At 35.1% G+C, this 27,233-nt stretch overlaps 1 protein-coding gene and 1 long non-coding RNA gene across 2 annotated transcripts; one reads left to right on the top strand and one right to left on the bottom strand.

Moving 5' to 3' along the window:
* The first annotated feature begins 668 nt into the window (after nt 1-668).
* LOC131155306 (uncharacterized) lies at nt 669-13,967 on the top strand. The gene is made up of 3 exons (XR_009136779.1): nt 669-902; nt 13,318-13,425; nt 13,547-13,967. It is a non-coding gene; the product is annotated as an uncharacterized LOC131155306 (long non-coding RNA).
* Nucleotides 12,373-13,165, bottom strand: LOC131155305 (monothiol glutaredoxin-S9-like). The gene has a single exon (XM_058108342.1). The coding sequence runs from the start codon at nt 12,872-12,874 to the stop codon at nt 12,569-12,571; it is 306 nt and encodes a 101-aa protein (XP_057964325.1). The 5' UTR covers nt 12,875-13,165; the 3' UTR covers nt 12,373-12,568.
* Nucleotides 13,968-27,233: the final 13,266 nt, after the last annotated feature.

Genomic DNA, 27,233 nt, shown 5'->3' on the forward strand with positions numbered 1-27,233 from the left:
GTCTGAGAACCCCACAGGGTTGGACGCTCATTCATTGTGTCGTGTCATTGATGATTGCATGATACATGGACTAGTTAAGTTACTAATTCACCCCTGAGTCCCATTTTCGGGTTCGGGTGACAAAAAAATTTACTATTTTCGTTTTAATTTGATATGAATGTAAAATTGAAGGTTGATTTTCATTTAATAGAAATGTTTCTATTGTTTTGATGCTAGGCAACATGAAGGGCTTAATAAGGGTAAAAATAGGGAAAAAAAATTTTTTCAACGACAAAATTATGATGTAGTATGTAAATTAAGGGTAAAAAGGGAAAAGTTTTAAATGCAAATGAACAATGTTATAGTATTTGATTAAAAGCAAAAAGAGGAAAAATATTTTTAAAGAAAAATAGTATCATGTTGGCAATATATACTTAAGGGTAAAATAAGAAAATAATTAAAGGTAATATATGACAAATTATTTTTTAAATACATTATGTAAATAAGGGTAAAAATGAAAAATATTTTTAGTCATATCATATTGGAGAAAGCTAGAAACTCTTGAGGGTTGAGGACACAATTAGAAAAAAAAATTATTTTTTAAAAATTTCTATTAAAATATTAATAAAAAGTTAACGTGAGGGAAGTTTATGACATTTTTAAGTTTTCATAAAGCTTTTTGTCTTTTCGGCAAATCTCATTAGTGTGTTTTGCCCCTAAATTAATTAATTCTCTCTCTCTCTCTCTCTCTCTCTCTCTATCTGGTTTGGTCACTTAGCATATATCATGGATATTCATGCGTACTCAGATTTTAGATTATACGACGCCTAGTGTATGGAGGTTGGACACTCTGGGTTTATTCAAGGGAGTTGAGGGCTTGATTGTTGTGATTTTTGACCGCTGAGAGCTAAAGGGAAGCCAAGGTGAGCTTCGTCCACCTTTAGCTTCTTCTTCTTCTTCTCATTCTCTCTCTTTTCCTCTCTTTGCAATCCTTCTGCAGCTGCTTATTTTTGGTTTTTTTTTTTTTGGAACCGTAAAGAGCATAAACCGAGGCAACATTCTCTTTTTGTATGGTTGTCATTCTGGTTGTAGGGGTTTTTAGTTGTTTGATTCAGTTTTGGACGTCAATTCTAGTTTTGGGTTTTATTTTCTTAGATTGAAGTTGTTATTTTTGTCGAATGTTGTTTATATTACGTACAGTGTTTGATAAATTTCTTAAGTCGTGCTACTTTGGCTAGATAAGCAGGACAGTTACACTTGTCCAGTTCAATATCATCACCAAAGGTGCGGTTTTGGGAGGAGGGTGGTAGCAGCAACGAGATTGAGCTAAAATAGTCTTTCAAAAGTAAATGTCTTGTGAGGCAAAATGTATAGTTTAAAATATGACATGTAAGTTGTGGAAGGGCAAAACATGCAAACAGATAGGAAAAAAAGCAGAATGAAAAATAAACTAAAAGCAATATCCTCCTCTCCTTTGCATAAAACTATCCCCTAAAAATGGCATAATCTGAAATTGTGTACCACGAAAAAACTATTTTTTCGAGCTTCTGGTCATCATGGGGCATTTCAGGGTAGCGCCATGTCTAGGTGCACTTGGATCTTCTTTGTGTTGGCCTCTATTCCCTTCTCAGCGACCATTTTCCGGAAGAAACCCTAGACGCACATTTTGTAGTTTTGAGTTTCATCCAATACTTTTTTGAGTGCTACAAAGGATTTCATGGATATGCCCTTTGGTTTGACAAATCTTCACCAGCATGTTGTCTACATATGCCTCCACATTCATACCAACCTTAATCTCTAGAAGACCAATTCACCAACTTCTTGTATGCGACTCTAGTATAGTATTCTTCAACCCAAAAGGCATTACTAATGGCAATAGGTTCCCCTTTTAGTAATATTTTCTCATTGTCTTTGAGCACACCTTATTGACTAAAGTCAATGTAGACCCTTCACTACATGTTGGCCCTTTTAACTAAGACCTAATTAGCCAGCATCCGGTAGTTTGCTGCCCTAGTGAAGACAGCCTTCAAGAACTTCAGCATTTCCTTGTTGATTACTTTGTTGCTTCTAAGATAAAGTTCTATTTATTTTTTGACTAGAAAAGGGAAAATTATATTAGTAAGGCATCAAGAGGATGCCAACCCATGGTACAAAACATAAACTACTCTTTAGAGTGTCGCAAACGTCAAGAATTACATTATGATTATGAACAATTTGCCCACTAAGCCAGCTAGAGACAGCAGATATGCATTGGTCTTTGCAACTCTGAGTTGGAGTAGTTGTATCTTTGAAAACTCTCATATTTCTTTCTTTCCGATCACACCAAAAGATGGCAAGAGGGATGCGGTACAAAGCCTTTCGCTTCTCCTTGGTGGCTTTGATGCCTTTCCTAGTCCAAATCTCCCCTCCAACTGATTTTTCCATAACCCGTTGCTATCTAGTAAAACAAAAGAATCAAATTTGACATGTTCTTTGTCGAGGGGCAGTGGAGAAGAATGTGGTTGACTAATTCTGCATCAGCAATACAAAGAAACACCTATTTATGATTGTAAGCCCTCTTTTCTGCAGATTGTCAAGGGTTAAAATATTTCCACGTACATACTCCTAGACAAAAAAGGCTACCTTTGAAAGGGCTGCTGTCCTTCAAATGTGAATCCAAGGGGGAGTTGTTTCAATGTTCCCATCGATGAGAGTTTCTTGTTGAAAGTTTTAATAGTGAAAACACCATGTTTGTCCAAAGCCCATTTTGGTTCATTGGGTATGTTTTGTTAATGGAATTTATAGAGAATTTTGTAAAAGTTAGAGAGTGCATGAAGTTCCCAATTTGCCACATTTCTAGTAAAATGAATAATCTAGAAAATTTCCTGATCAATGATTTGGAGATGATGACTGATAAGTGCATCTTTTTCATGAGTCAAGCTTTAGATGGAAGGAAAGACAACTCTAAGTTCTAGCTGTTGATGGAAGGAAAGATAACTCTAAGTTTACCGTCCTCATGCCACACATCATGCCAGAAGTAAACATGGGCCCCATTTTCCACTTGAAATGTCACAAATTGGAAAAAATTATCCCATCCTTTCTTGATGAATTTCCAAACTCCCACTCCATAGGGTCCTTCGGTTGTGTGTTGTCTAATAATTATGCTCAATCCCATATTTAGAAACAAAAATATCCTACCAAAAGTGGTCTTTTTCTTTCATGAACCTTCATAACCACTTCCCGAGGAGGGCTTTATTGAAAGTGAGTAGGGATTTCAACCCCTAACCTATTGAACAAATGAGTTGTTTGACCACCCCCATCTAACCAGGTGATATTTAAACTTCCCTCCTAAGCTTCCCCAAAGAAATCTTCTTTGAATTCCCTCCAATCTCAAGTGACTGAGCCGGTAAGGGAAGGAAATACATGAAATAAACTGGAAGATTCGTCAAAGTGTTCCCGATGAAGGTGAGTCTCCTTTCGATAAGAAATTTCTTTTCCATCCTGCCAATCTCCTACAAACTTTTCAAGGTCCCAGACTCCTTTGTCTTTGAATTTGGCTCCCAGGGGGAGACCAAGATAATTTAATGGTAAATGATCACATCTTGCAAGTGTAATGAGCTCACTTTTACCAAGGTTCACTTTCAAGCCCGAGACGGCCTCAAACCCGAACAAAATGCATCAGAGGTTGAGGATGTGAAGGGGGTCATCTTTACAAAATATAATAGTATCATTTGTGAAAAGGAGATGAGAAACTTCTATGAGCCTTCCATATCTACCCACCTTGATTCCTCTAAAGATTTTTCCTTTGGTAGCTTTCATCAGCATGAGGCTAAGAACCTCCATACAACAACAACAACAAAACTAAGCCTTAAGCCCCACTAGGGAGGGTCAGCTACATGATTCCTTTTCCACCAATTTATGAAAAGGGGACAAGGGATCTCCTTGTCTCAAATATCTCGAGGAGTGAAAGAAATCAAAAGGACAACCTTTTATGAGCACTGAGAAGCTTGGGGTTTTGATGCATTGAGCGATCCAACTACACTAGAGCTCCCCAATCCCATTTTCCTGAGGAGATAAAGAAGTAAATTTTAGTTGACATGATTAAATGCTTTCTCCATATCCAATTCTTTTCCCCCCTTCAGATAGGCATCTTCTGACTCATTAGCAATAAGGACAACATCCATAATTTGTCTTCCAGCAGCAAAAGCATGCTGATACTGACCTGTTTTGCAAACGAGTAAGTTAAATCTAAACTTTTCAATCCCTCTTTTTACTGCCAATATTTCTTTGAAGGTGGAGTGATAGTGCAATTCTGATTCTTTGAATGCTCCACTCTTGTATCCATAGATATGTCTAGTCCCATCTTCTTTTTCCTCGATTAAAGCTGCTACCCAATAGAAATCACTAGCATCAATTTGCAAGATTCTCTTTCTTTCGTCAGGAATCTGGAGTGGTGGTAATTTTGTGGTCATTTTTTTGAGTGATTTTACTGCCTCTGTGTGTTTAGCTTCCTAAGGGGGTACATCTTTCTTTTTCAAAAGCTGGTGGAGTGGTGCTGTGTAAGCTGTTAGTTTTGGGACAAAGTCTGCCATATAATTGACAATACCAAGGAACTGTTGCAATTGTTTTGTCGTCATCCGGCTATCTAAAAAGGAGCTGAGCTATGTAGCAATATGTGGTTGTAGCTCATATTTCCCTATGTTTAGCCAGTGGACTATAATATGGGTGTTAGTGTTGGGCAAGTCCAGTGGGAGCCAAGTAAAGATGTATTTGCATGATCTCATTAAAGTCCACAAGCTTGTTGGAATTGACCCAAATAATCTTCTCTATATTGTCTTCACTTTGCTTTACTTATTCCAAGCCTTCCACTAGGGACCTCCTTTGCTATAGTTTCTCCTTATCTACACTTCATATGCTTCCTTCCATGCTTCCTTCCCCACCCAACAAATGACTATATGGCCACTAGCTAATTGTCTCAAACCCCTCCAACACTAATTCGAAACTTCATCAGGTGGTATGCCAAGGTTATGGCTTTGGAGGGGTTCAAGCTGAGATGCCCTAAGATAGGTTAATCTAGATTTGTGGGCACGCAACATCTCCTACAAAACCTAGTAAAAAAATTCTTACTAGCTTTAAATAGTCTAAGCTAATCTTCATCTTCTCAAAAGTTTTCATCGGAAAGGATGTCTATCAATTGAGCTTCTATTATCGACTAGGATTCCCTCCTTGTAGTTGGACGTGACTAAGATGACCGCTAATGCATGATCATGGGGTAGCTTGAGTTCTTTCATATTCTCATTGGGCTTGACATGGAGACTAATCCTCCTTGGCTTCCATTCCTTTTCTTAGCTTGTTTTTCTATTTATAGGTGTCAAGCATATGCTTTTTGGGTTGAAGAGCTATTACATCTCTTGGGCCCTCCATTTATAAGATTGATCATGCACATAAAGTTTTTATCATGTAAACCTCGTTTCCTTTCCACATGCTACACCATAGGTTGTGCTACAAATCTTCCAATGACCCCTGGCCGTAGTTGTTACAATCTTACAATTCGCAATTCGAATCTTACGATTCATATCAATTCCACACAAAGTCGATTTGAATCTTACAAGAGAATCATAAAGCAATCAAGTCTATCAATTCACCCCCCGAATTGATTTCATGCGATTCTCAACCTATTAGTTTTAGTCTGATTCGGCTGGTTTAAAGCCTTCCCAAAAGAACCTTTTTTTATTATTATTGTTTTTTTCGCACAATTGCCTGCCATTTCTTCTCTATGGCAGTGCTGTGCTGAAAAGGAGGAGAAAATAGAACTTTAGGTTTTTTGAGGAGTATAGGTCTCTTGAGAAACTTGGAAAATGTGAGGGAAAGTAAAAGAAAATATAAAAGAATCCAATCTTTCATGTTTGGTTATTGAAGAAAGGGAGAAGAAAAATAAAATATATTGCAATCAATGAATAAAATTTTGTTTTTACACACGATTAACATTTGATTTTTCTTCATTTTTAATCATAACAAATTTTCATATTTAATATTATTTGATGCAGAGAGAAAGTACAATGGAAAATGCATCTCTTTCTTATTTTCCTTTCATTTCCTTTTCTCAAACAAAATCTTGATCCAAAACGAACTTTAGTGTTCTGCCATTGAGAAAGGGGGAAGAACACTGGTTGGCTAAGGTGTTTCTCTTCTTGATCAAAACAAAACCGTAATGTTTTACCATTGAGAAAAGGGGAAGAACATTGGTTGGTATGTTGATAAGATATAAATCAATGTTTTTAGTAGGTTGTTCAAATAGTTATTAGTTTTTTTTAAGTTGCCTTTTTTATTTTTTTTTTGCTTTTGAATTCAATTATGCAAGAAATATGTTTTTTATAAAGTTATTATTGTTGATAAACACTAAAATTTCAGTTTTTCATTATTTTTTCTTGATTCCTTTCTTTAAACAACATAAAGTTTAGTTTTGTATTAGTTTTTCTTGACTTCTTCCTTTACGTTTTATTGTTTAGAGAAAGCACACACATGAAATATAATTTACTTTATTGCTAAAAACTTTTTAAAATATATTTTACTGTATTGTTTATTGTATGTATTTTTGTATATGCATGTCATTTTGAATTATATCTTGATCTAATAGAGGTAGTGATGAAGGATTTAATAGCCCTTAATCTAATAGAGGAAAATGCTTTCGATCTGGTGAACTGGCGGAAAAGGATTCATGTAGCCAACCCCATCTAGTGGAACTAAAGGCTTGTTATTGTTGTTGTATGTCATTTGGAAATATTTTGATAATTTTTGCCCAATGTTATGATTCAATTTGATTCCATTTCACAATTCCTAAAATTGGGATTTCATTTGAATCTTGATCTGATAACTATCCCCCCCCCCCCCCCCCACCTTTTTCTTTTTATCAGCAAAGAGAAATTATATTTAAAAGAGGCATCAAAGGGATGCCACCCAAGTACAAGGGAAACAACGAGAGAGAAACAACCTTTACTAAAAAGTGTCAAGAAAATCAAGAATACAAAGGGGTCCCTTCCAACTAGCCATAAATGCCAATTAGAGATCATAGCAATCCAATGGTCCATGACATTCTAAAAAGGAGAAATAATTCCTTCAAAAGATCTTCTGTTCCTTTCTCTCTGCACTGCCCAAAAAATAGCAAGGGGAATGAGGGAGAGAGATCTTCTTCCTTCCCTATTTGATCTAATCCCTTTCCAAGGCTCCAAGCCCACAATTCACTTCCCATCGTAGTTGCAATGACCCACTTTGGATTTACAATGGAGATGGCTAAGTTCCCCAAATTCTTAGTCCATGATCAATGCATTAGGTTGCAATCAACCGATTCCTCCTGCTCCAGACATACAAAGTATCTATTGACAAGAGAAACACCTTTTTTTCTTAAGATTGTATGTGGTAAGGATTTTTCCAAGAGTAGCTTCCCAAGTGAAAAAGACAACCTTTGAAGGGGTTGTCGTTTTCCAAATCAGCTTCCAAGGTAAATTAGTGCTGCTCTTAGTTGGGGAACTAAGGTGTTTGTAGAAAGAGCTGATGGTGAAGCTCCCATCTATGCTCAAAGTCCATTTGGGTTCATCGGAATTGGCCTGACAATGAGTCTTATGGAGACCACTGAAAAAATCTGTAAGGATATCAAGTTCCCAATCGGAAGCATTTCTATTCAAAGGAATATCCCGAAAAAGGGCATCTTTGTTACATGCAAGTCCGAAGATGGAAGGAAAAGAAGAGCTGGGTTGGGAGTTACCACACAAAATATCTTGCCAAAAGAACACTTCTTTTCCATTCCCCACATGGAAGAAGATGAGAGGGAAGAAATTCTCCCATCCTCTTTTGATATATGTCCAAAAAGATGTACTGTGAGCATCTTTTGAAACTTTTGAGGTCCAGCCATTATGATGGAGACCATACTTGACAGCAATGACATCTCTCCAAAAGTGATTTTCTCAGTCATGAATCTCCAAAGCCATTTTGCTAAAAGGGCTTTATTAAAGACAATAAGGGATCTGAGGCGAAGGCTGCCCTTTTGTAAAGGTTGTTTAATCACTCCCCATTTAACAAGTTGATATTTGTAAAACTCCCCAAAAGGAATCTTCTTTGGATACCCTCCAATCTTTAGGCGACCGTACTATGGATACTGGATAGGAAAAAGAGACATGAAGTAAATTAGCAAATTCGACTGAGTACTTTTAATGAGAGTGAGTTTGCCACCTTTAGACAAAAGGATCCTTTTCCAACCAGCGAGTTTCTTTTCAAATTTGTCAACAATGGGATCCCAAAAACCCTTATCCTTAAAACTTGGCTCCCAAGGGGAGGCCAAGATAGGTAATAGGGAAGGCTCCAAGCGTACAATCAAGGATACACGCAAAGTACTATGATCACAAGTTCCCATTGGAGTGATTTCACTTTTGCCCAAATTCACTTTTAAGCCTGAAACCACTTCAAAACCGAGGGGGATGCATCTTAGATTAAGGATCTTGATTATATTCTTTAAATACATTAATTCTGTATATTATGCTTGTAATATCTGTGAATTTGATGGAATATATACCAGCAAAGTCTAGGATCTACCTAGATTTGCATCAAGATCAATCCCTAGATGTGGTTAAGGTGGTGAAGTTTTCAAACCTCTCTCCGCGCCTTGGGAGCTCGTTTTAGTCTTTCTTTTCTTCTTCCCAGTTTTGTTTGGCTTGGAAGCTACTTCATCAGACCTACCCTTCTTTTTCTTGTCCTTCTACTCAATGTCTCTCTGAGTTTGCATCATCCTTTTGATGTTGTTATATTTACCTATTTCAAGAAGCCTAGATAATATATTTTGAGAGCTTGTTGAAATGGAGAAGCTAAATCTTGAAACTCATACATCAAAGCTGTCATCACCGCAGTCACCTTAAGAAATCTTCTGGCTTTTGCCTTATCTCTGCAATGCTAGAAGAAGCCTTTTAGTAGCCTCTGGTTGCTAATAAGGTGGTTAACATATGAAGCATTAATATACCTAAAAGAAAATCCTGATGTTGGCCTCAAGTTAGAATACCAAGTGTGGAGACCTCATTGGGGTTGCGGTGAAATCTTCACACACAATTGCATTAGGGGCTCCATGGAGAATTATTAAGACTTTGAATATATACATATGATCTATAAGGTGTGTGCTGCCGTCATGGGATTCCGTGGGAGCATTATGACCCCTGGAGGTCGATTCTTATCAATGATCCCCCCTAGTGAATGAAAAGCCACCCTAAAGAAAAGTCCAAATCTGATTTTGATCGAACTCACCTGTTTGTCTCTCCTACCTATTGGGGTTGACTATGGGCTTAGGTCAGTATGAGCTGTCCTCCCTTCAGGATAGGTGTATTGGCACATTTTGGGCTAGAACCCTCATCTGCAGCTGCATTGCTTGAAATTGCTTTACTGGGAGCCCAAAGACTAGGTTGTGGTTGACTGGAAGGCTTACCAAGGGATAGGAAGATTGAAGAAAGAAGGCATTGGTGGGGGCATCAAATGGCTTTACCTTTCCCTCTGGGTTGATGTCCTATAAACAAAAGTTGGAATAGAGGGAGGTACATAGGAGCAGTTACCAATTAATTTTGTTCAACAACGTGTGCCAGGCTTTGTGGTTGTGAGAGGAATGACCTTTGAAAAAGGAAAGAGGGGGGGTTATCCTCTCTTCTATCACGATCTCTTCACCCCCCAGCCATATGGATGAACAACTAGCCTTTTATCACATCAATCCCCTTTGGCATGTCAGAATATCTCATATCAGATACCATAATCAGTTATTCATTTATAGGGTCCATAATAGTGGCGGAATGTCTCATATCAGATACCATAACCAGTTATTAATTTATAGGCTCCATGATAGTGGTGGATTGGATTAGTTTAAACTAGATACATATTATCATTTGCTTGATAGGGACCTCCGTGACAATAATTGCCAGTAGTGAACAGTATGACTTCTACAGCTGATGCCATTCTACACTGATGAGAAATGGTTTCGGTTGAACTATATAAATAGAATATTGATTGGAGGAAAGTATGATATAAATGGACCAAAGAAGAGTTTTTGGAAAAAATCTTTAGATCTCTTTCAACCTTAGATCTATTCTTGATATGTCAAAAATGTTTCATTACTAAAGTTATGAGCAGATCAATGTGCAAAATGAATTTGATTGGATCCAGCAGATCATTATTAGCTTCACATAGCATCAACAAAATTAGCTTTAGTGATGTTTATTGGCCTTTAATCTATGGGGTCAGATTTAAGGATTGTTTATTACTTAATTCTCTAAATACCCAACTTTTCCCTCATGGGTCATAGGGCCAATAAGGAAAATGAAAAGCCAACGGAAGAGAATATAAACAGAAAAGGGCAGGAGAAAAACTGAATAGTCTAAGAAAGTGCTCGACATGGAATCAAATTTCTTTAAGAAGGGCCAAAGCTATTACTGTGGCTCTTTATATCTTGCGAACATTCTAGATTAAGATTGATAGTGATTGGATTGAATAGCATAAGATTCTAATGTTGTTCAATTTATTAGTTGTTGGTCCTCCACTTATATTTGCTCCTTCTCTCTTTCTTACGACATTCATAAGCTTGTTTCAATGAATCTACCGATGAGCATTTTTTTGTAATCTTGCCATTTGGTATTGATATTTGTTAGAAGAACATACTGGCTCAACTAGGCAAAGACTCAGTAAATTTGCTGATTCTGGAAATTGTAAGATATCTCAGCAAAACCACGTAAGTTAGCGGTTACCGATCCTTTTGAGTTTTAGTTCAAGTATGCTAACTTCAAATCTATTATGTGAAATGGGATTTTTGGCTCAACTTGTCAAAATAATTTTCCTGTTTTTGAATGTAATTTTTGTTTTCAAAAGCAAGATAGGTATTCAAAAAGACACACCAAACGATTATGGTAATCAAGTGAGAATTGCAAGCCCTCTATCAATAGCTTCCAAAATAAGAACAACAACATTAGCCAACTATGTGGTGTGTACTCATAAAATGCCATGCTGAAAGATTACTTACTCTCTTTTGCTCCAATTTCTTCTTCCATGAAGCATGATGGGGTGAATTCTATTACATATGCCACTATGATGGTAAATAATAAATATTTCGGTAAAATGAAAATTTCTGTCTATAAAACATAGCTGGCTAGATACTTAGAAAGAAAAAGCAACCTATAATTTTTAGGGATGTTGCTAATTTTCTTTAATTCTGCAACCATATAGTGAAGTTCTAATTTGCTTGTGGTTGAGCAAGATTCCAACCCCTCCCCCCCCCCTCCCCTTTTTTTTTTTTTTTTCTGGTGGGAAGTGTTTAAGCAAGTTACTTTAATTGTGAAGAAAACTGCTATATTTTTGTCTCAGCTGATGTGAGTTTAATAATTGATATTTAATAATGCAAGATGTTAGTTACTTCCATGATCTCTCTTTCAATGTTTTGTCATTTATTACACTTTAAAGCAAAATTTTCCACTTCAGAGAATGACAAGTCCAATACTGAGCGAAGGGACACTATTCATTTATGAATTACCAAGAAATGATATGTGGTGCCAAAGGAGGGAAGTAGCAAAGGTGCCACCTATCCACATACAGAGCATGTGTAACTCTGATAGTTTTCAGCTGAGCTTTAGTAATGCTAATTCCATCCTGGTGAGACCAACAAACAACAAACTACTTAATTTAGTATGCCACGCAGAACACAGCCTCATACAGAACAGAGATAAAAAGGGAAAAAGTAAGGAATATAATACCTTTCTTTTTCTTGACCCACATAAAGTAGCAGAATCAAAAGCAGCATTTACAACTTAGGCATTTTATTTTCTTCAACCTTTTTGTGTGTGGGAGAATGCAACAGGGGATGTCAAAAGTTGAATTCCTCATTATTTTCCCACATATAATTTTTATGCTTTTTGTCTTTCTGCCTTTTGTTCTCTATTATTGCTCCCTACAAGATGTACTCTACTATGCATAATGCTCCAGCAAAAATAACTAAATTAAGCCTCTCTTTTTTTTTTTTTTGAATGAGATTGAGGGAAACTTGATGGCACAATCCCTTTTGACCTGTTAAAAATTGATGTAGTACAAACAGTAATAGGTTTCAAGCTCATGGAAGTTGTTGATACCTCTCCGTAGGTAGTAAAATTTTTAATTTCTGGGGATAATATCATAACAAAATTATTAAGAGAGAGAGAGAGAGCCATATGGTCAGCAAATAAAGCATTATTCATGTCTTGTTCTTTACCTAGTTATTTGTGTCTCCTATTTTTCTCAAAATAATTTACATCTCCTGTTTAGTACATTATGCTTATAGCCACCCACGCGCGCACACATGCACGCAGATACTCACACATACTTAGGATAATGATTGATTAATTTGCATGAAGAAACCACATGGAAATATTGGACAGTAAATTATAAAGCATATATTATTGACAAAAGGAAAGAGATTACCCGCTTGTGCTAATCGAAACTACCAGTATTTATTACATGAAACCCTACATAATTAAACTACTGAATGGACGGCTCACTAGCTGGGCAAGCGTTGAGCCAGGTTTATTCTTCTACATGATATTAATAACACAGACGGTAGCTAGAATTAAGATAAATTCTGGTATGGCTTCAGCAGTTGGACGAGAGAACCCCTTAGGTGAAGGGACATCACCTCATTGGTGGACCCAATCAGCTGTCCACCAATGAACAAGATGGGCACAGGAGCGCTGCAGCCCAGGCAGGTGAGTGCCTTCTCCATTTCCCTGCCATCTGGGTCCTCATCCATCTCATAAATCAGGGGCTGCACAGATAGCTCCTGCAGTAGAATTTTGACAGCGTAGGACAAGCAACAAGAGCTCTTGCTGAACATCACTACTTCCTTCTGCGAGGCCAATGCCTTCACCTTATCCATCTTCACAGTCCCAATTCAAGCTAGATCAATCTCCTCCTAGCTAGCTTACTGGTATGGATGGGAAAGTTATTTTTATTCTTTTGATATTGATGATACTGAGGCTGCACCCAAAACCATTGGACCGAATCTGACAAAAATTCGATCCAATAGTAATATATATAATGTGGAAGGAGAAGGGAAGCAAGCAGGAAATGAGTTGGAAGCTTTAGGTTGCTTGCTTAAAACCGAGCCCTCATGTTGTGCTATTTATACAGACAGCTGAGGGTGGAGTACTCCTTTCTCTACGCATGCAAGACTATTAATTCAAAAGAGGTTGTGCTTTACTTATATTCTCAAAGCTCCTAAAGTTCCTTTTTAAGATAGGGACTGAACTGTTTAATTAATTTACTATACTTACCTCCCACTCAATCTGATATGGAAGCAATTCATTTTTCTGAGTCCAGATGGATGGTTGGAAGTGCAGAGAACAAGGTGTCACACTTGATTCAATTGGATTCCGGAACACGTGTATGGGCGATGCGCCGTTTTGTTTAACTTTGTCAGATTCAAAGGTGTTCATGACAATGAACACTTTCAATCAGATTATATGTATATAGAGCAAAATCAGAAAATGGATTGGTCAACTTCTTCCAAGATTCTAGTTCACTCACAGTCATCCTCTTCTATTGGCAGATGGAAAGCTTGCGAATGAGATGGCTTTCGGTGGCTGAGATTCTTTATGCTGTGCCCACCAAGTTGGATGATTCCTCCTCATTGTCAGGACATGCTAATTTTAATGGCGAGCATATGCGAATGCCCATAATGGTTTTCATTCATCAAAACAAACAGATCGAATTTGCCATGCCTTTTTGAGCAATCTAAAGATACCAAATGCTCAGCTCCTTGGAGTTTACCCCTTCACCACTTACCATCATCCCTGGATGATGTACCCAAGTATGCATTGCGGAGGATAGTATATATGTTGCACATTTTGTACACAATTATGTAAATGTATGCATGCATATGCATGTTTCTATGTGCGTGTGTACTTATATTATAAACAAATATCCACGTTTGCCCCATGCATATTTTATAGGAGATGATAGTTCCCAGCTTTCTTTTTTAAAGCTTAAAAGATGCGACACTCGGGGAGTTTCAGGATCTATAGATGTATAGGAATCAAAACAAGATAGGAGGATGGATGTAGTCGTCTCTTTTGTAGCTTGAAAAATTATAAAAAAATAAAAAAAAAATATGAAAGATTGATTATTTATTTGTTTATTTTTGTCATGTTTGATTATAAAAAAAAAAAAAAGTGAGATTTGAAAAAAAAAATTAAATCAACATTTGATCTTTTGTAAATTTAAATTATACTTATTTTCTAGTTTTTAATAATATTTGATATAGAAAAAAAAAATATAATGAAAAACGAATCTCCCTTATTTGCCTTTCCTTTTCAAAGAAATATCCTTCATTCAAATTGACCCATAATGTTCCAAGCATCTCTTTTCCCTCCGCGAGGATTTTACGGTTACTATAGTTGAAATCAAATTGGGGATTTTCCATCAAAATTGGGGATTTTCCGTCACTTTTGCATCATAGATACATATGCATAAAAGATAATCATATTTCCTAAGATTTTAAAAATTTTAAGGATTTCTCATGAGGTTCGCTATAAAGATACAAATCTAACCTTATATTTTACAAAAAAATAAGTTTTTTAAGGATAGACTTATGTCTTTTTGACAAACTTTAGGAAGATTTGTGGCATTTTCAAAATCTCAGGGGAGGTTTATGATATTTTTGAAATCCCAGTTGAGGTATTTGTTTTTTTTATTAAACCTTAGGAAATGTGAGTATCTTTTACTCTAAATATTTTTTTGCATTTCTCTCTGGAAAGAGTTAGAAGCCACTTACATAGCGGTTCGATCCCAAGTTTATTAATAATCCTCATTTATGCCAAAGGAATGCCGTGGAACAAAAGGACACTTGTGGCTTACATAATAACCAATAAAACGTCCCATGCATCAAATCAAACAAAAGAAGAAACAAACCTATACCAATATTAAAAGGAAACCAATTAAACATACCTTATATAAGCCGTACCCATTTTATCCAATGTAAATAAACATTTGATAATTCTAGGAAGTTGATTACTATTTGTAAACAAATTATTCCTTCTCATGACACCTTATTGAGGCAAAGCATCCGCCACTTTTCTTGCATGTGTATGCATTTGTATGTGCTTTATGAATATAAATGCACCTTGATAGTGGATTATGTTTAGGAGGAATAAACTAGATGGCCAAGAAAGTAATAAGAGTGTCCTTTGAGTTATAAGACTTCTCGCTTTGTGAAAAGTAGGGCTAAAAAATCAATAGCACTAGTCTGCTATGTAAGTTAAAAGAGAAATCAAAAAAGATGTAATACATAAGAGTTAAAATTAATTGGTAAAATGTAGAAGTATTTTGAATGTGTTGCATGATTGTAGAGTACATTTAAAATTAAGAGAACAGATAAATATGACGGTTATTAGACTAGCTATCTATATATAAATTGGAATATTTTAAAGAGGCAATATACTCAAAAAGTAGAAGTGTTGAATCGAAGATGTTAAGGTGGGTGAATTGTATAACGTTAGAAGATAAATTAAGAAATAAATATATTCATGATAAATTGATCGTAACACTTGAAGAAAATCAAATGAGGGATAAATGCCTCAAGTTTGGGCATCTACGACATAAGTCAACATTGCATACTATTAAGGAGGGAGTAGGTTTGGTGTCCAGGGGGTCGGATTGGTCAAACATCCAACTGATGCACGGAAGCTGTGTCCGCATTCCAGACTTTACTTGATCAGCTAGACCTAGGGGGAGGACGTTGATCCGTAAGTTTGATGCCGTACCATGGGGTCCGAAGAGCTTGTTGGCGGCTGAAGTTCCTATGTAATCAAAAAAAGAAAAAGAAAAAGGAGGGAGTAAATTATTATAAATCAAAATAGAAGGATTAAATAGACAAAATAACTTGAAATGAAATAGTGATTACTTTAAGGCTCTATTTCGAACTCATAAAATTTTAGGAAAAAGAAAAGAAAATATCAAGGAATCCACATTTCCATATTTGGTTATCAAGAAAAATGAGAAAAAAATAAATAAAAATGTACTAAATTTATGAACAAAAAATTAATTTCACACATCATTGATATTTAGCTTTTCCTAATTTTTAGTAATAGTGCACTAAATTTTTATTTTTTATAGTATTTTATATAAAAGAAAAATATAAGAGAAAATAAGTTTTCTCCTCATTTTTCTTTTTTGCCCTTTTCCCAAACAAAATCTGCAATTCAAATAAACCCTAAATTATTAGAAAAAATTGTTCACAATGTAAAAATTAACCTAATAAAACTTAAGACTTTGATTTGTTTTTGCTGTGTAGTGAAATGTTTTTAGGAGTCACCGTCCACCTTTCCTCAGGCTTGACTAAAGGCGTGCTGTTGTATGATTGATATGGGAGTTTCTGGCAGTGGAGATATGAATCATGAACGAAATAAGCTATGGGCAGAACATACCCCGCCCTATTATGATAAGGAATCTCCGTTGTATTGGGACCTCTATAGTATGGTGACCACCTCGGTACCATGCCTAGTAATAAATATTTTTTTTAGATTTATTTTTAATTATTCCATCTATTGTAAAATATGAAAAAAAATATATATGGATATTTACATAATAAAATTTAAAAATAGTTATTCTTTATTTATTACTTGTTACGGATTCATAACATTTTTTTGTATTGTTGTTTATTTTATGTTAATAATTTATAAATAAAATTCATTGTTATTTATTTATTATTACTATTATTACTATTTAACTAAAGAAAGACGACACCTTCAATTATTTATTGATATACCCTCATTTTTGATGGAGGAATACCGTGGTTACAAGACAAGCACTAGGAGAATACAGATAGAAAGAATTAAAGTTCTTTCAAAAGCAACACCAACATACAAATTCAAACAAAGCTAACAAAGAAACACACAGCCAATAAAACACCCCACACATCAAATCAAACAAAAGAAAAAATAAACCTATACCAATACTAAAAGTAAACCAACTAAACATATCTCATATAAACCGTACCTATCTTATCTAGTTCATACAAACCTTTGATCACTTTAGGAAGTTGACTAATATTTGTAAACAAACTATTTCTCCTCATAGCACATTGTCTAGACAAAACATCTGTCACTTTATTCCTTTCTCTATATAAATGATTTATAAAAAAGTCTACTCTCTCCAATAAACTATTTTATGTTCATAATATTTTTCTATATAAACTATCAAATTCTTTTATAATAACTACTATATTCTTAAAAAGAAATATTTTGCAAATGAAAGGTGATAGAAGAGATGATCAATGAAACCATAAATTTAAAAGTAGAGAATTAATAATTTGATTTTTAGTTCTAACCAACGAGGAAAGAAAATATGAAAACTTTCTTATAATTTTTTTTTTTAATTTTACAAAAAATTTCTTGGATGTTTAAAGTTACCATATCAAAAAAGCACTTTTCTATGAACTGTTTATGCCTATAACGAATTTTATGGTGTTGTACCAAGTAAGTCATATGCCTATAACAAATTTTATGGTGTTGTACCAAGTCAATTGTCTAGTGCAGTTGTTCTTTTATAGTGCATTTGTTTTGTTAGTTTAGTTAGTCTATTTTGAGCAAGAACTTTGAACCTATGTTTAATGCAACACATACAACTAGCGTATGACAAGGCTGCTTTATTATGTTGTTATGCGGTATAAGGTTAGCAAGTTTACCCAATCAATAATAGCTAAACAATATTTGTGACGCACTGATTTTATATATATATATATATATATATATATATATTTATATATACAATCAAATACCTCTAAGACCATAATAATAATAATAAAGTCAATCAAGTCAATCCGGATCCAAAGTAGGGTACCAGGGATGCATCTGTCCATATTCATGTTTTATCTATGCAGTAGAAGACATAACACGATTAAACTTTAAGTACAATACCAGAGTACTACTGTCTCCCAAAAATATACATATTGATGCCGAAAATCCTCAAAGTTTATACAAACATATATCCCGTCCCAAAATAGAAACATACCTTGACTAATAGAGATCTACCCCTTCTCTATCTCGGAGCTCGGTTCGCCTGACGTTTCCGATTTCCTGAAATGTTAAAAATTACGGGGTGAGACATCCCTTAGTAAGCGGAAATAAGTTATTATTAGTGTGTGGAAATGAGTTTTAGTGTATCACATCATTTTCATAATTATATGAATTTAACTGAAGTATCATGGAAACCTATTCTCAAATCCATAAATATATATATATATATATATATATATATATATATATATAACCATATATTTTCTTAAAAATATAATCATGCTCAACAAGTATTTTCGTGTACAAAGTAACATATCTTTCAATGTACAATCATATGAGTGTATCGCGTCTGTAATGAGGAATTCCATTCGCATCATTGTCATGTAATAACCCCACATGACTGGGTTGTGCGACCCGAAGGTGGGACTTAACCATGGCTAGTCTACCAGGTTAAGTCAAAATACCTTGTCTGTAGTACGATTGGCCCACCGCAACCTGGTCCGGATCCAGGGGAAGTTAACATCTTTTCAAAGGCCCAATCAACTTCCATTACCAACATGCTTTTCGAGCTGTGTGGTTGCACTAACTCAATCACGAGCAACGACACTGTGCTCTCATATCATTAACCAACTGGGTTCTCATTTCCATCACTTGTTATACATATATGTTTATTTCCAAAAATTTCCATTTCTCATAAATATGTTCAAGCTCATGAGTATCAATGTATATGTATCACATCTCGTCTGTAACTCATGACCCATTTCCCACAAACATGCCCAAGCTCATGAGTATCCATGTGCATGTGTCATATCTCGTCTGTAACTCATGACTGTTCATCATAACTAATAAAAATATGTATGTATAAAATCTCATTCCATCATAACCGTGTAAAACATATCTATACATATCTCATATCAGCATAACTATTTGCATTATATCTGTTTATATCTCAACATAAACTCCATTCATCATATAAAATATTTACGGATTTATTTTTCAGTACTCACAATCATTTCTCATGCCACACAGATTTTCAATAATATTTAACCATATAATAATTATCTAGTAAAACATCGGATATTTCCAAAACTACAATTTTAGAAAATTCATATGTAATATCTTCATACCATACTCCAATTTAATCAATTAAATTTCTCAAAAATTCTAACATAATTTACTCCCCTTACTTGATTTCCTAAGGGAACGCTTGCAGGGATCCCAAATCAGCGCTTGCGATGGTCGCACGAAACCCTTCCACAAATCCTAACTTTATCAGTTGAACCTCAGAATGCCTAACATCTTAACATCCCCAAGTCCACACAAATCAAATAACTAATTAATCTTAAAAACAACTCCCTTGCCCTAGTTTTGGAGTGGTGCCTGGGATTCTCAAAACCCAAATCTGCCTTGGTTAAATTGACGAGGGTTGCCACTAGGCCTAGGATACGGAGTCTGATCGTCAATTTGGGGTTTTTGGAGTGAGAAAATGAGGAGAGATAAAGAGAGAGAAGGTCTTCGCAACCTAGAGAGAGAAGAGAGAGTGTTTCAAAATTTCCTTAAAAAAATGACTTGTATCCTATATATAGTGTTCTGCCCTAGAGCAAACCGTCGACGGTTTTCTTGGGGGTCTATGAAACCGTCGATGGTTTTCTTGGGGGTCTATGAAACCGTCGATGGTTTAGTCTTTAATTGAACCGTTATTAACTATTTTACCTTTTACCCGACCGCAGTAACTCGAAACTGTCGACGATTTTCTGAGTTCTTACAAAACCGTCTATGGTTTGATCTTTACCAAACCAAATTCCTCTTTTCTATAATTATTTTATTAATATTATTTCATTGGTCTCTACAATATTGGTAATTGAAAAGAAAAAAATCAAACACTACAAAAGGACTAGGCTATGTCCTTATGTTGTTCCTTTTATTAATATAGTACGTAGGAGCATGGATTTCAAGTTTTAGATATAAACTTATGTGGATTTGAACAAATGTAATATAAAATTATATTGAATTTCTTTCAAATAAAATCCAAACCCAAGCCTAAAATTCATGCTCCCGATTCTAGGATAAAGGTATTTTGATGTTTTCAATAATTAGCTTGTCCTTTATAGATGAAAATTCAAATATGGGACATGATAACTATCACAGTTAGTCTGATTTAGTACTTTTCAATCCCATAAATCGTAGTCATTGAAACAAAAGCCACTTTAGGATACGAGGAATTATATATAAATTCTTCATAGAGCATGTCGAAAAAGGCCAAGCAATGCTTGGATTTTGTTTATTCCATAAATTTGCTTTAATAATGTGGTATTCTTTTACCATGAGTACATTGTCCATGTAGGAAAACTTGGTGTAGAAAAAGCAAATATGTTGAAAAGTTGTTGTCCAATCAACAAAAAGGAACCAAGCTACTCAAGTGACTCAGAAGAAGAGGAGGCAAAGTTTCCTTTGCTGGTGGGATTAAGACAAGGTCATGCGATGGGAAGGTTTATTTACTTATTTTAGGTTTTTCCTTAGTATCCAAATTAGTTTTACTGCATGTCGCAATGTACCGGAGAGTCGGTCCGGAATGGTGAGTAAAATAATATTGAAAATTCGATGGAGTCGCCACTTACTTGTTATTTACCTAGGTGCGGTTAGCTCACCTAATTTCTACTTGTTGATTGGGCTTCTAGACTATTCCGAGGCCAAGGAACTAATAGTTTTGGTCTGTTATTACCAGAGTTGGGATCTGAAGATCAATTATGTGAGGAGAAGGTATTAGCACTAGTTCTACGAATGGTACCTAATTAAAAATGAGTTATCCCTAAACAGAATCTAATGGTTTTTCATTAACTCCTTAAAAATAAACAAATAATTAATTAATAAAAATTTAAAATAAAAATGAAAATCACAGTGTAATTTAGAAATATATAATAAGACCTCCAAACCGAGGGGCGATCTTATTAGATAAACCATTAATATAGGTGATGTTTGAAATACCTATTTACCATTTGTTAAATGATTGGAACACACACACACACGAAAATCAAATAAAATAATCAAATTTTAAGCAAAAGAACCTTTAAAAATATTCACATATTTTTTCAAAATTTTGTAGAAATTTTATGACATTTTTCTAAAATTTTCTGGGATTTTTAAAGATTTTTACTCTTTTTTTTTTAGTCAAAATACACAAATATTTCTTTTTACTAATTTTCAAAATATTTTTTCCTGATTTTTCTTGATTTTTTTTCTTTGACTTTTCTCTATTTTTTAGAATTAAAAATATTTTAAAAATTTTAAAAAATGAAATAAATAAATAAATAAAACCAGTTTCGGAAGTTAGAGCTGTTAGGTTTGGTGGGCCATGTGTGTACCCACAGTGGTGACACGTGGTTTCCTTTTATTTTATTTTATTTTTTCAAATTTTTTGCAGCAAGGTGACATCAGCGTGACGTCACCTTACCGAGTGTCAAATCCTGAGTGGCTTTGATTGTTTGACTCCAATTACTAACATGGCAGCAATCTGAGAATCCAGAGAACACACAAATCGGACTGTCAGGATTGCTCCACATTGTCCCTCAAACGCACGACTCTAGTTGAGCCACGTGTCAGCGTACAGATGGTGACACGTGTCCTATTAATATCCCATATAAAACCCATTTTTAATTCTCTCTCCTTTTTCCTGTTAATATTTCTCTCTCCCATCTTCTCTTTTTCTCTTTTCTATTCTTTCTTTCTCTTGCAGATGCTCTCTCTCTCTCTCTCTCTCTCTCTCTCTCTCTCCTCTGTTTCTCTCTCACCTCTCTCTTCTCATTCTCTCTGATCTCCTTTTCTTTCTTTCACTCTTCGTATTCTCTCTTTATTTTTGTTTCTCTTTCTCGCAGACTCTCTCTCTCCCCCCCCCCCCTTGTTCTTTCCTTCTCTATCATACTCTCCCTCTTTTCATTTCCTTTTCTCTTTTCTAATCTTGTTTTTTTTTTTTTTTCTAGTTCTGAACCAAAAGGAGAGAATGCGCCAAGAATCTCGACTTCTTCGTTTTCAAGTCCACAACCAGAAGATAAGTTTCTGTTCCTCTATCTCAATTTCATGACCTTTCCCTACATTTTCCATTACTTTCTTGTGAGTCAAACGGTCTCATTGATTTGACTTGAGTTAGGTTTAACCCTGGGTTAGAGTTAGGTTAGGGATCAGGTAAAGTTAGGGCTGAGTCAGGTTAGGCCCAAGTTGGCTTGACCCGTGATTGAGCTGATTCAAATGTTTGGACTCAGCCTGTGATTGGGCTAAAGGCCAATTGGGTCTGAGACTTGGGCTTTGGCTAGGTTTAGGGATTTGGGCTTAAGTCAACTAATTGGGTTGGGCCCAATGTCAGGTTAGTTGCTAATGAACTCTGGTCCAATTTGGAATGGGCTTGGTTAACCGGGCCGATGCTCAGTTTGATAATAGGCCAAAGTCCAATTGCTTTTAGACTTAAACATGATGGGTTGAACTCTCTTAAGCCTTAGTTAGGCTTTGTGTTTGAACAAAATTGGGCAGTGGGATTTTGGTTCTAGGATTTGGGCCTAGCCTATTGGGGCATTGGGTCACCTTTGGGCTAAAGGCAGAATCAAGGGTTGATGGACCCAGGTCTAGATTGGACCTGGGTCTCGGGTCATTGAGTCCACCAGTCAAAGTGGGTCAAATCCAACTTTAATGGGTTGAGTCAATGGGTCAGCTTCAATTTAATGGGTTGATTCTATGGGTCAATTTCAGAACGATTTTTGTATCACTAGAATTATGTGATTGAATATGAAGATAGAGAAAAACATAAGAATAAAACAAAACTAACCTTAGGTCTTCAACTCCTTCAGTCTTCTAATCCCAAATCAGTTCTTTTCTACTCCTCTTTGATCCTAGTCTCTTACTCTATGTTCCTCGAACCTTTGACTCTAAATTTTTACCTTGAAACACTTTCAGGCATTCCTGAATTCCGTTTATAGGTTCTCCTTTCTCCAATTCTTTAATAATCCAAACTCTCAGCTTAATCTGGACTGACTCTGTCTGCTCCTCCCTCAGTCAAAGTAATCTGATTTCCCTCACGATTGCCTATGCTCTCTCCAAAATTGTCTCTATGTGTGTGTGTGTGCGCGCGCTCGCGCACGTGTATGAGAATCTCTGTGATTGCTTGTGAATGTGTTTGCCTCCCCTCAGAAAACCTTTATTTATAGACTTAGGAGCATTAACCAGCATTAAAATCAAATAATAAATAAATAAATCAATTTAAGAAGCAGATCAATCAATCTTTATTGCTGATTTCCTAATTATCTATCCTTCCATGTGTGCCCTTTCCTTCTTAAAGAAAACTTCCATTGTAGGCTTAGGAGCATTAGAACTTGATCTTTATTGCTGATTTCCTTCTATGTGTGTCTCGGGGATATTTAAATTTGGCCAATCAATTCTAAGAAAAGATCAATCAAATTAAGAAAAATATCAACCAATCTTTATTGTTGATTTTCCTAATATCTTCCTTTGTGTGTGCAGGTGTCAACATGGACTTGGAGAATCCGAATTTTCCTATTTTTCTTTTTTGTATTTTTTTTGTATTTTCCTATTCTTTTCAATGTAAAATTGTTGTATTCAAAATTTCCTTGTATTTCATTTTTTGTATTATTATTGTATTTTTCCTCATTTAATGAAATGTACAATTTGTTATATTCGGTCCCCAGGCAAAATGGGGGGTCTGCACTGCCTGTGGGCAAAACTTAGGTTGCAACCTTGATTAGTTTGTCTATAAACAAAAAAGGAATCCCATCACTTGGAATTTTTAGTGGTTTGCTTCAATGCTCTTAGGTTGCTTACTAGCACTGGCTAATATGTGCCTATCTTAGCTTTATTTTTTTGAGGTCCCATTACTACTCTTGCAATTGGCAAACAAGAAAATAGAATCACATATTGAACTTAAGATATGTGCCACGCAGCCACGTATAAAAACTACATTTGCCTAATGATCATTAAAAGTTTTTGACCTTGTAGCCACATATAGTTGACTAAGTATTTGGATCAAGGTTTGAGTCTAGTGCTAGAATAAGGCAAAAAGGATATATTGACACTGTTAGTGTATTTCTCAAGGTTGAAGGGTTGTAAACCCAATTTATGAAGGTTAAGCTATGTTATTTAGAAGTTGTTGGTGTACTTCCATTTGTAGTTAGCGTTGCACTATCCTAGAAGCATTTGAAGATCAATTCTTTGATGCTCTCCATTTAAACTAAGGTCTACCTAGTTTTATACATAGCCTTATAAGCTCTAATAGAGTTAATGAGAGTACTTGGACGAACTTTTATTTTCTAGCTAAGCAATGTTGGAGGGTGGCAATATTAGAGGTAAGATTTTTGGCAAAGAACTTCTTTGCTTGCTATAAAAAATTTCCTTTTTAGTTGGGTAACACTTTTTCTATGGGGGGTGGCAGTGGTGGTGGATGGAACCTTATGAGAAGTAATAGGTTTTTCATGGGATTTCTTAATGGGAGCTTGTGGAACCTTCCCAAAAAAAATTAAGTTGCTTATGGAAGATCTCAAAAGGCTTACTTAATACTTTTTGTAATTATCTATTCCACTAAGAATCATTATGGGACTGGTGGTGCTCAGTCTGACGATACGATGACTCAAATTGAGATCGTAACAAATGAATCATGTGACAAAGTCACTCCACTTCATAGTCCTTGTTGACCAATCACATTTCAAATCTCAATGCTAGAGAAGGTTTGAACTACATAGGCATTGATTAAATTAGATCGAAATGCCTTGCATAATATGGGGATTGTAGAACTCTTGCCTACTCTTATCATTCTTTGAGCCCTCAATCACTATATGAATTATAACGACCACTAGTTCTTTTACTGGAGATTACACTATTGCCACTAGAGTTGGCATCATAGAAGTTCTAGCAGCTATTATACTCATTATTGGTAAAAAAATAATAATAATCTCCGCAAAAGTATAAACTTTAGTGGCGACTAATAGCAACAATTATATTTGTTGCCAAAAGGATCTTGCAAACCTCTTTGGAAATCTTTAATCGCTAATTTAATATTGCTGCTAAAAATCTCAATAGGATGTTTTAGCGCCAACTAGAATTGTTGCTAAAGGTTGCTAACTCAACCTCCTATCTTGTTACTAATATATATGACTTTTTGCCAACACAGAAAATAAACTCGGAAATAATTGCTATCAATATGATTGTCATCTGCTATTCAAAATAAATAACCACAAATAAATTATTTATATAAAAGTTGATTGTAATTGCACAATAACTTTTAATCATATTTGAAATTTTAAAAGTTACACAATTGTCTTGCGGCACACTAAACGTTTGTCTAGTACATCCATAAGTTTAACAAAAAAATCATTTCCGACTCAGAAATTACAATTTCTTTTCCATCATTGAATCCAAGAACTGCACACTAAACCAACAGTTGATCATAAGTTATGAACTACGAAAAAAAGGGAATGAAAACACAAAAGTAAAATTGAGAAAATAATGAATAACATGTTCTTAGTCCATTTCTAGCTGAACTACTGAAAAAAAAAACAAAAAAAAAATCATAAATACAACAATTGAATCAAATATAAGTCCTTAGTCCAAACAACATGTTCCTGGCTAGCATTTGCTTAAACACAATCTCACTCTCATCAGATCTACACTTGATTCTTGAATACAACAATTGGACCAAATCATAAACAAGTTGAGGCTTAGTATACAAATCTTCACAAATTTAGTTCATATGATCATTATAGTTGACTGAGAATCCTAATTTCCTATCTATATTTTTTGTTTTAACAAACTGAAATCCATCAAGAGATGTCTCAAGAATACCCAGAATTTCTCAGTGCACAAACACAATAAATTTTTAGAGAACTCACTGATTATTAACTAAAATTTCAGAATATATTCACACACACATGATAACAAAAAATTGCTTAATGATCAATAGAAACAATCCCAACACAGCAATAACAACAGCACAATAAATTTTTAGAGAACTCTTCGATTATCAACTAAAATTTTAAAAATATATAATTAACACACACAAACACTCATATAACAAAAAAAAAAAGAATCACTTAAAGATCAGCTTAGCTAAGTAGAGCATAGCAATAACAACATCACAAGAATTTTTTGGAGAACTCTCTGATTATTAATTAAAATTTTAGAATATACAATCACAGACACATAGACACTCATATAATTTTAGTTCGTAAAGTATGAATTTGAAATTTTAGTTTACATCTTTTTTTTTTTTTGATCAGTTAATGGTAAATAATATTGATCAAAATGGTATGTACAATATACACTGGGCATATCCACGCAAAGGGAAGCCAAACTCCCAATCAGAAGATCAAATCAAAACTAGACAATGATTAGATACAAGTCAACCTGGGCATACCTAGGGACCAAGAGACCAAATAAAACAAAATAACCGAAATAAAAAACAAGCAATCCAAAACTCAATCAAAGGAGCTTGGTTTGATGTATTGCTTAAAATTTTAAAATATTGCACCCCCTTGAGGGTTATACTCATCCCCACAACACAATGCTCGTGTAAAAGTACCTACCACTTACCACCCACTAGCCAGAGTAAAGGGAGTGACACCATACACTACTTGAGTCAGGCATACAATGGATTAGCATCCCCCAATAGCCCACATAGGTATGAGATGATATCGCCTAAGACTACAGCTAAGGTCCAACAAAGGTGAAAACCTTAAGCTTCGACTTGAGAGTCACATGCAACTCCATTCTCCAATGAGTCATCCACGGGACTCCCAATCCGACAAAAAAGCCCAAGAGACCCCTTGAGAATATAAGAGTCCACCTTTAAGCTCTCCTTAGGTTGCTCACTTAGTACCCAGGTGGATATCTTGGGAGGTAGGCCGCTCACCTAGTGTTCCCTTAAACAATCTCTTCGAAGAATTCTCCTTTATGTATGCCCACTACAAAAAATAAGGTTTTTAGTGAAGGATCAAAACCGTCACTAATACTCATAAATTCGTCACTAATATTAGTGATGAATTTACGAGTATTAGTGACGGTTCTAAATTAGTTGTTATATCTGTCGTTACTACTAATTATTAGTGACGAATATTGAAACTGTCACTAATAATGTCGTATTAGTGATGGATTATAACCGTAACTAAAACTCGAATACCGTGACTATAAATTCTATATTGGCTCGACACAAATTCGTCACTAATAGTAGGG

Source organism: Malania oleifera, chromosome 5 (genome assembly GCF_029873635.1).
Source record: "Malania oleifera isolate guangnan ecotype guangnan chromosome 5, ASM2987363v1, whole genome shotgun sequence".
Taxonomy (NCBI): Eukaryota; Viridiplantae; Streptophyta; class Magnoliopsida; order Santalales; family Ximeniaceae; genus Malania; species Malania oleifera.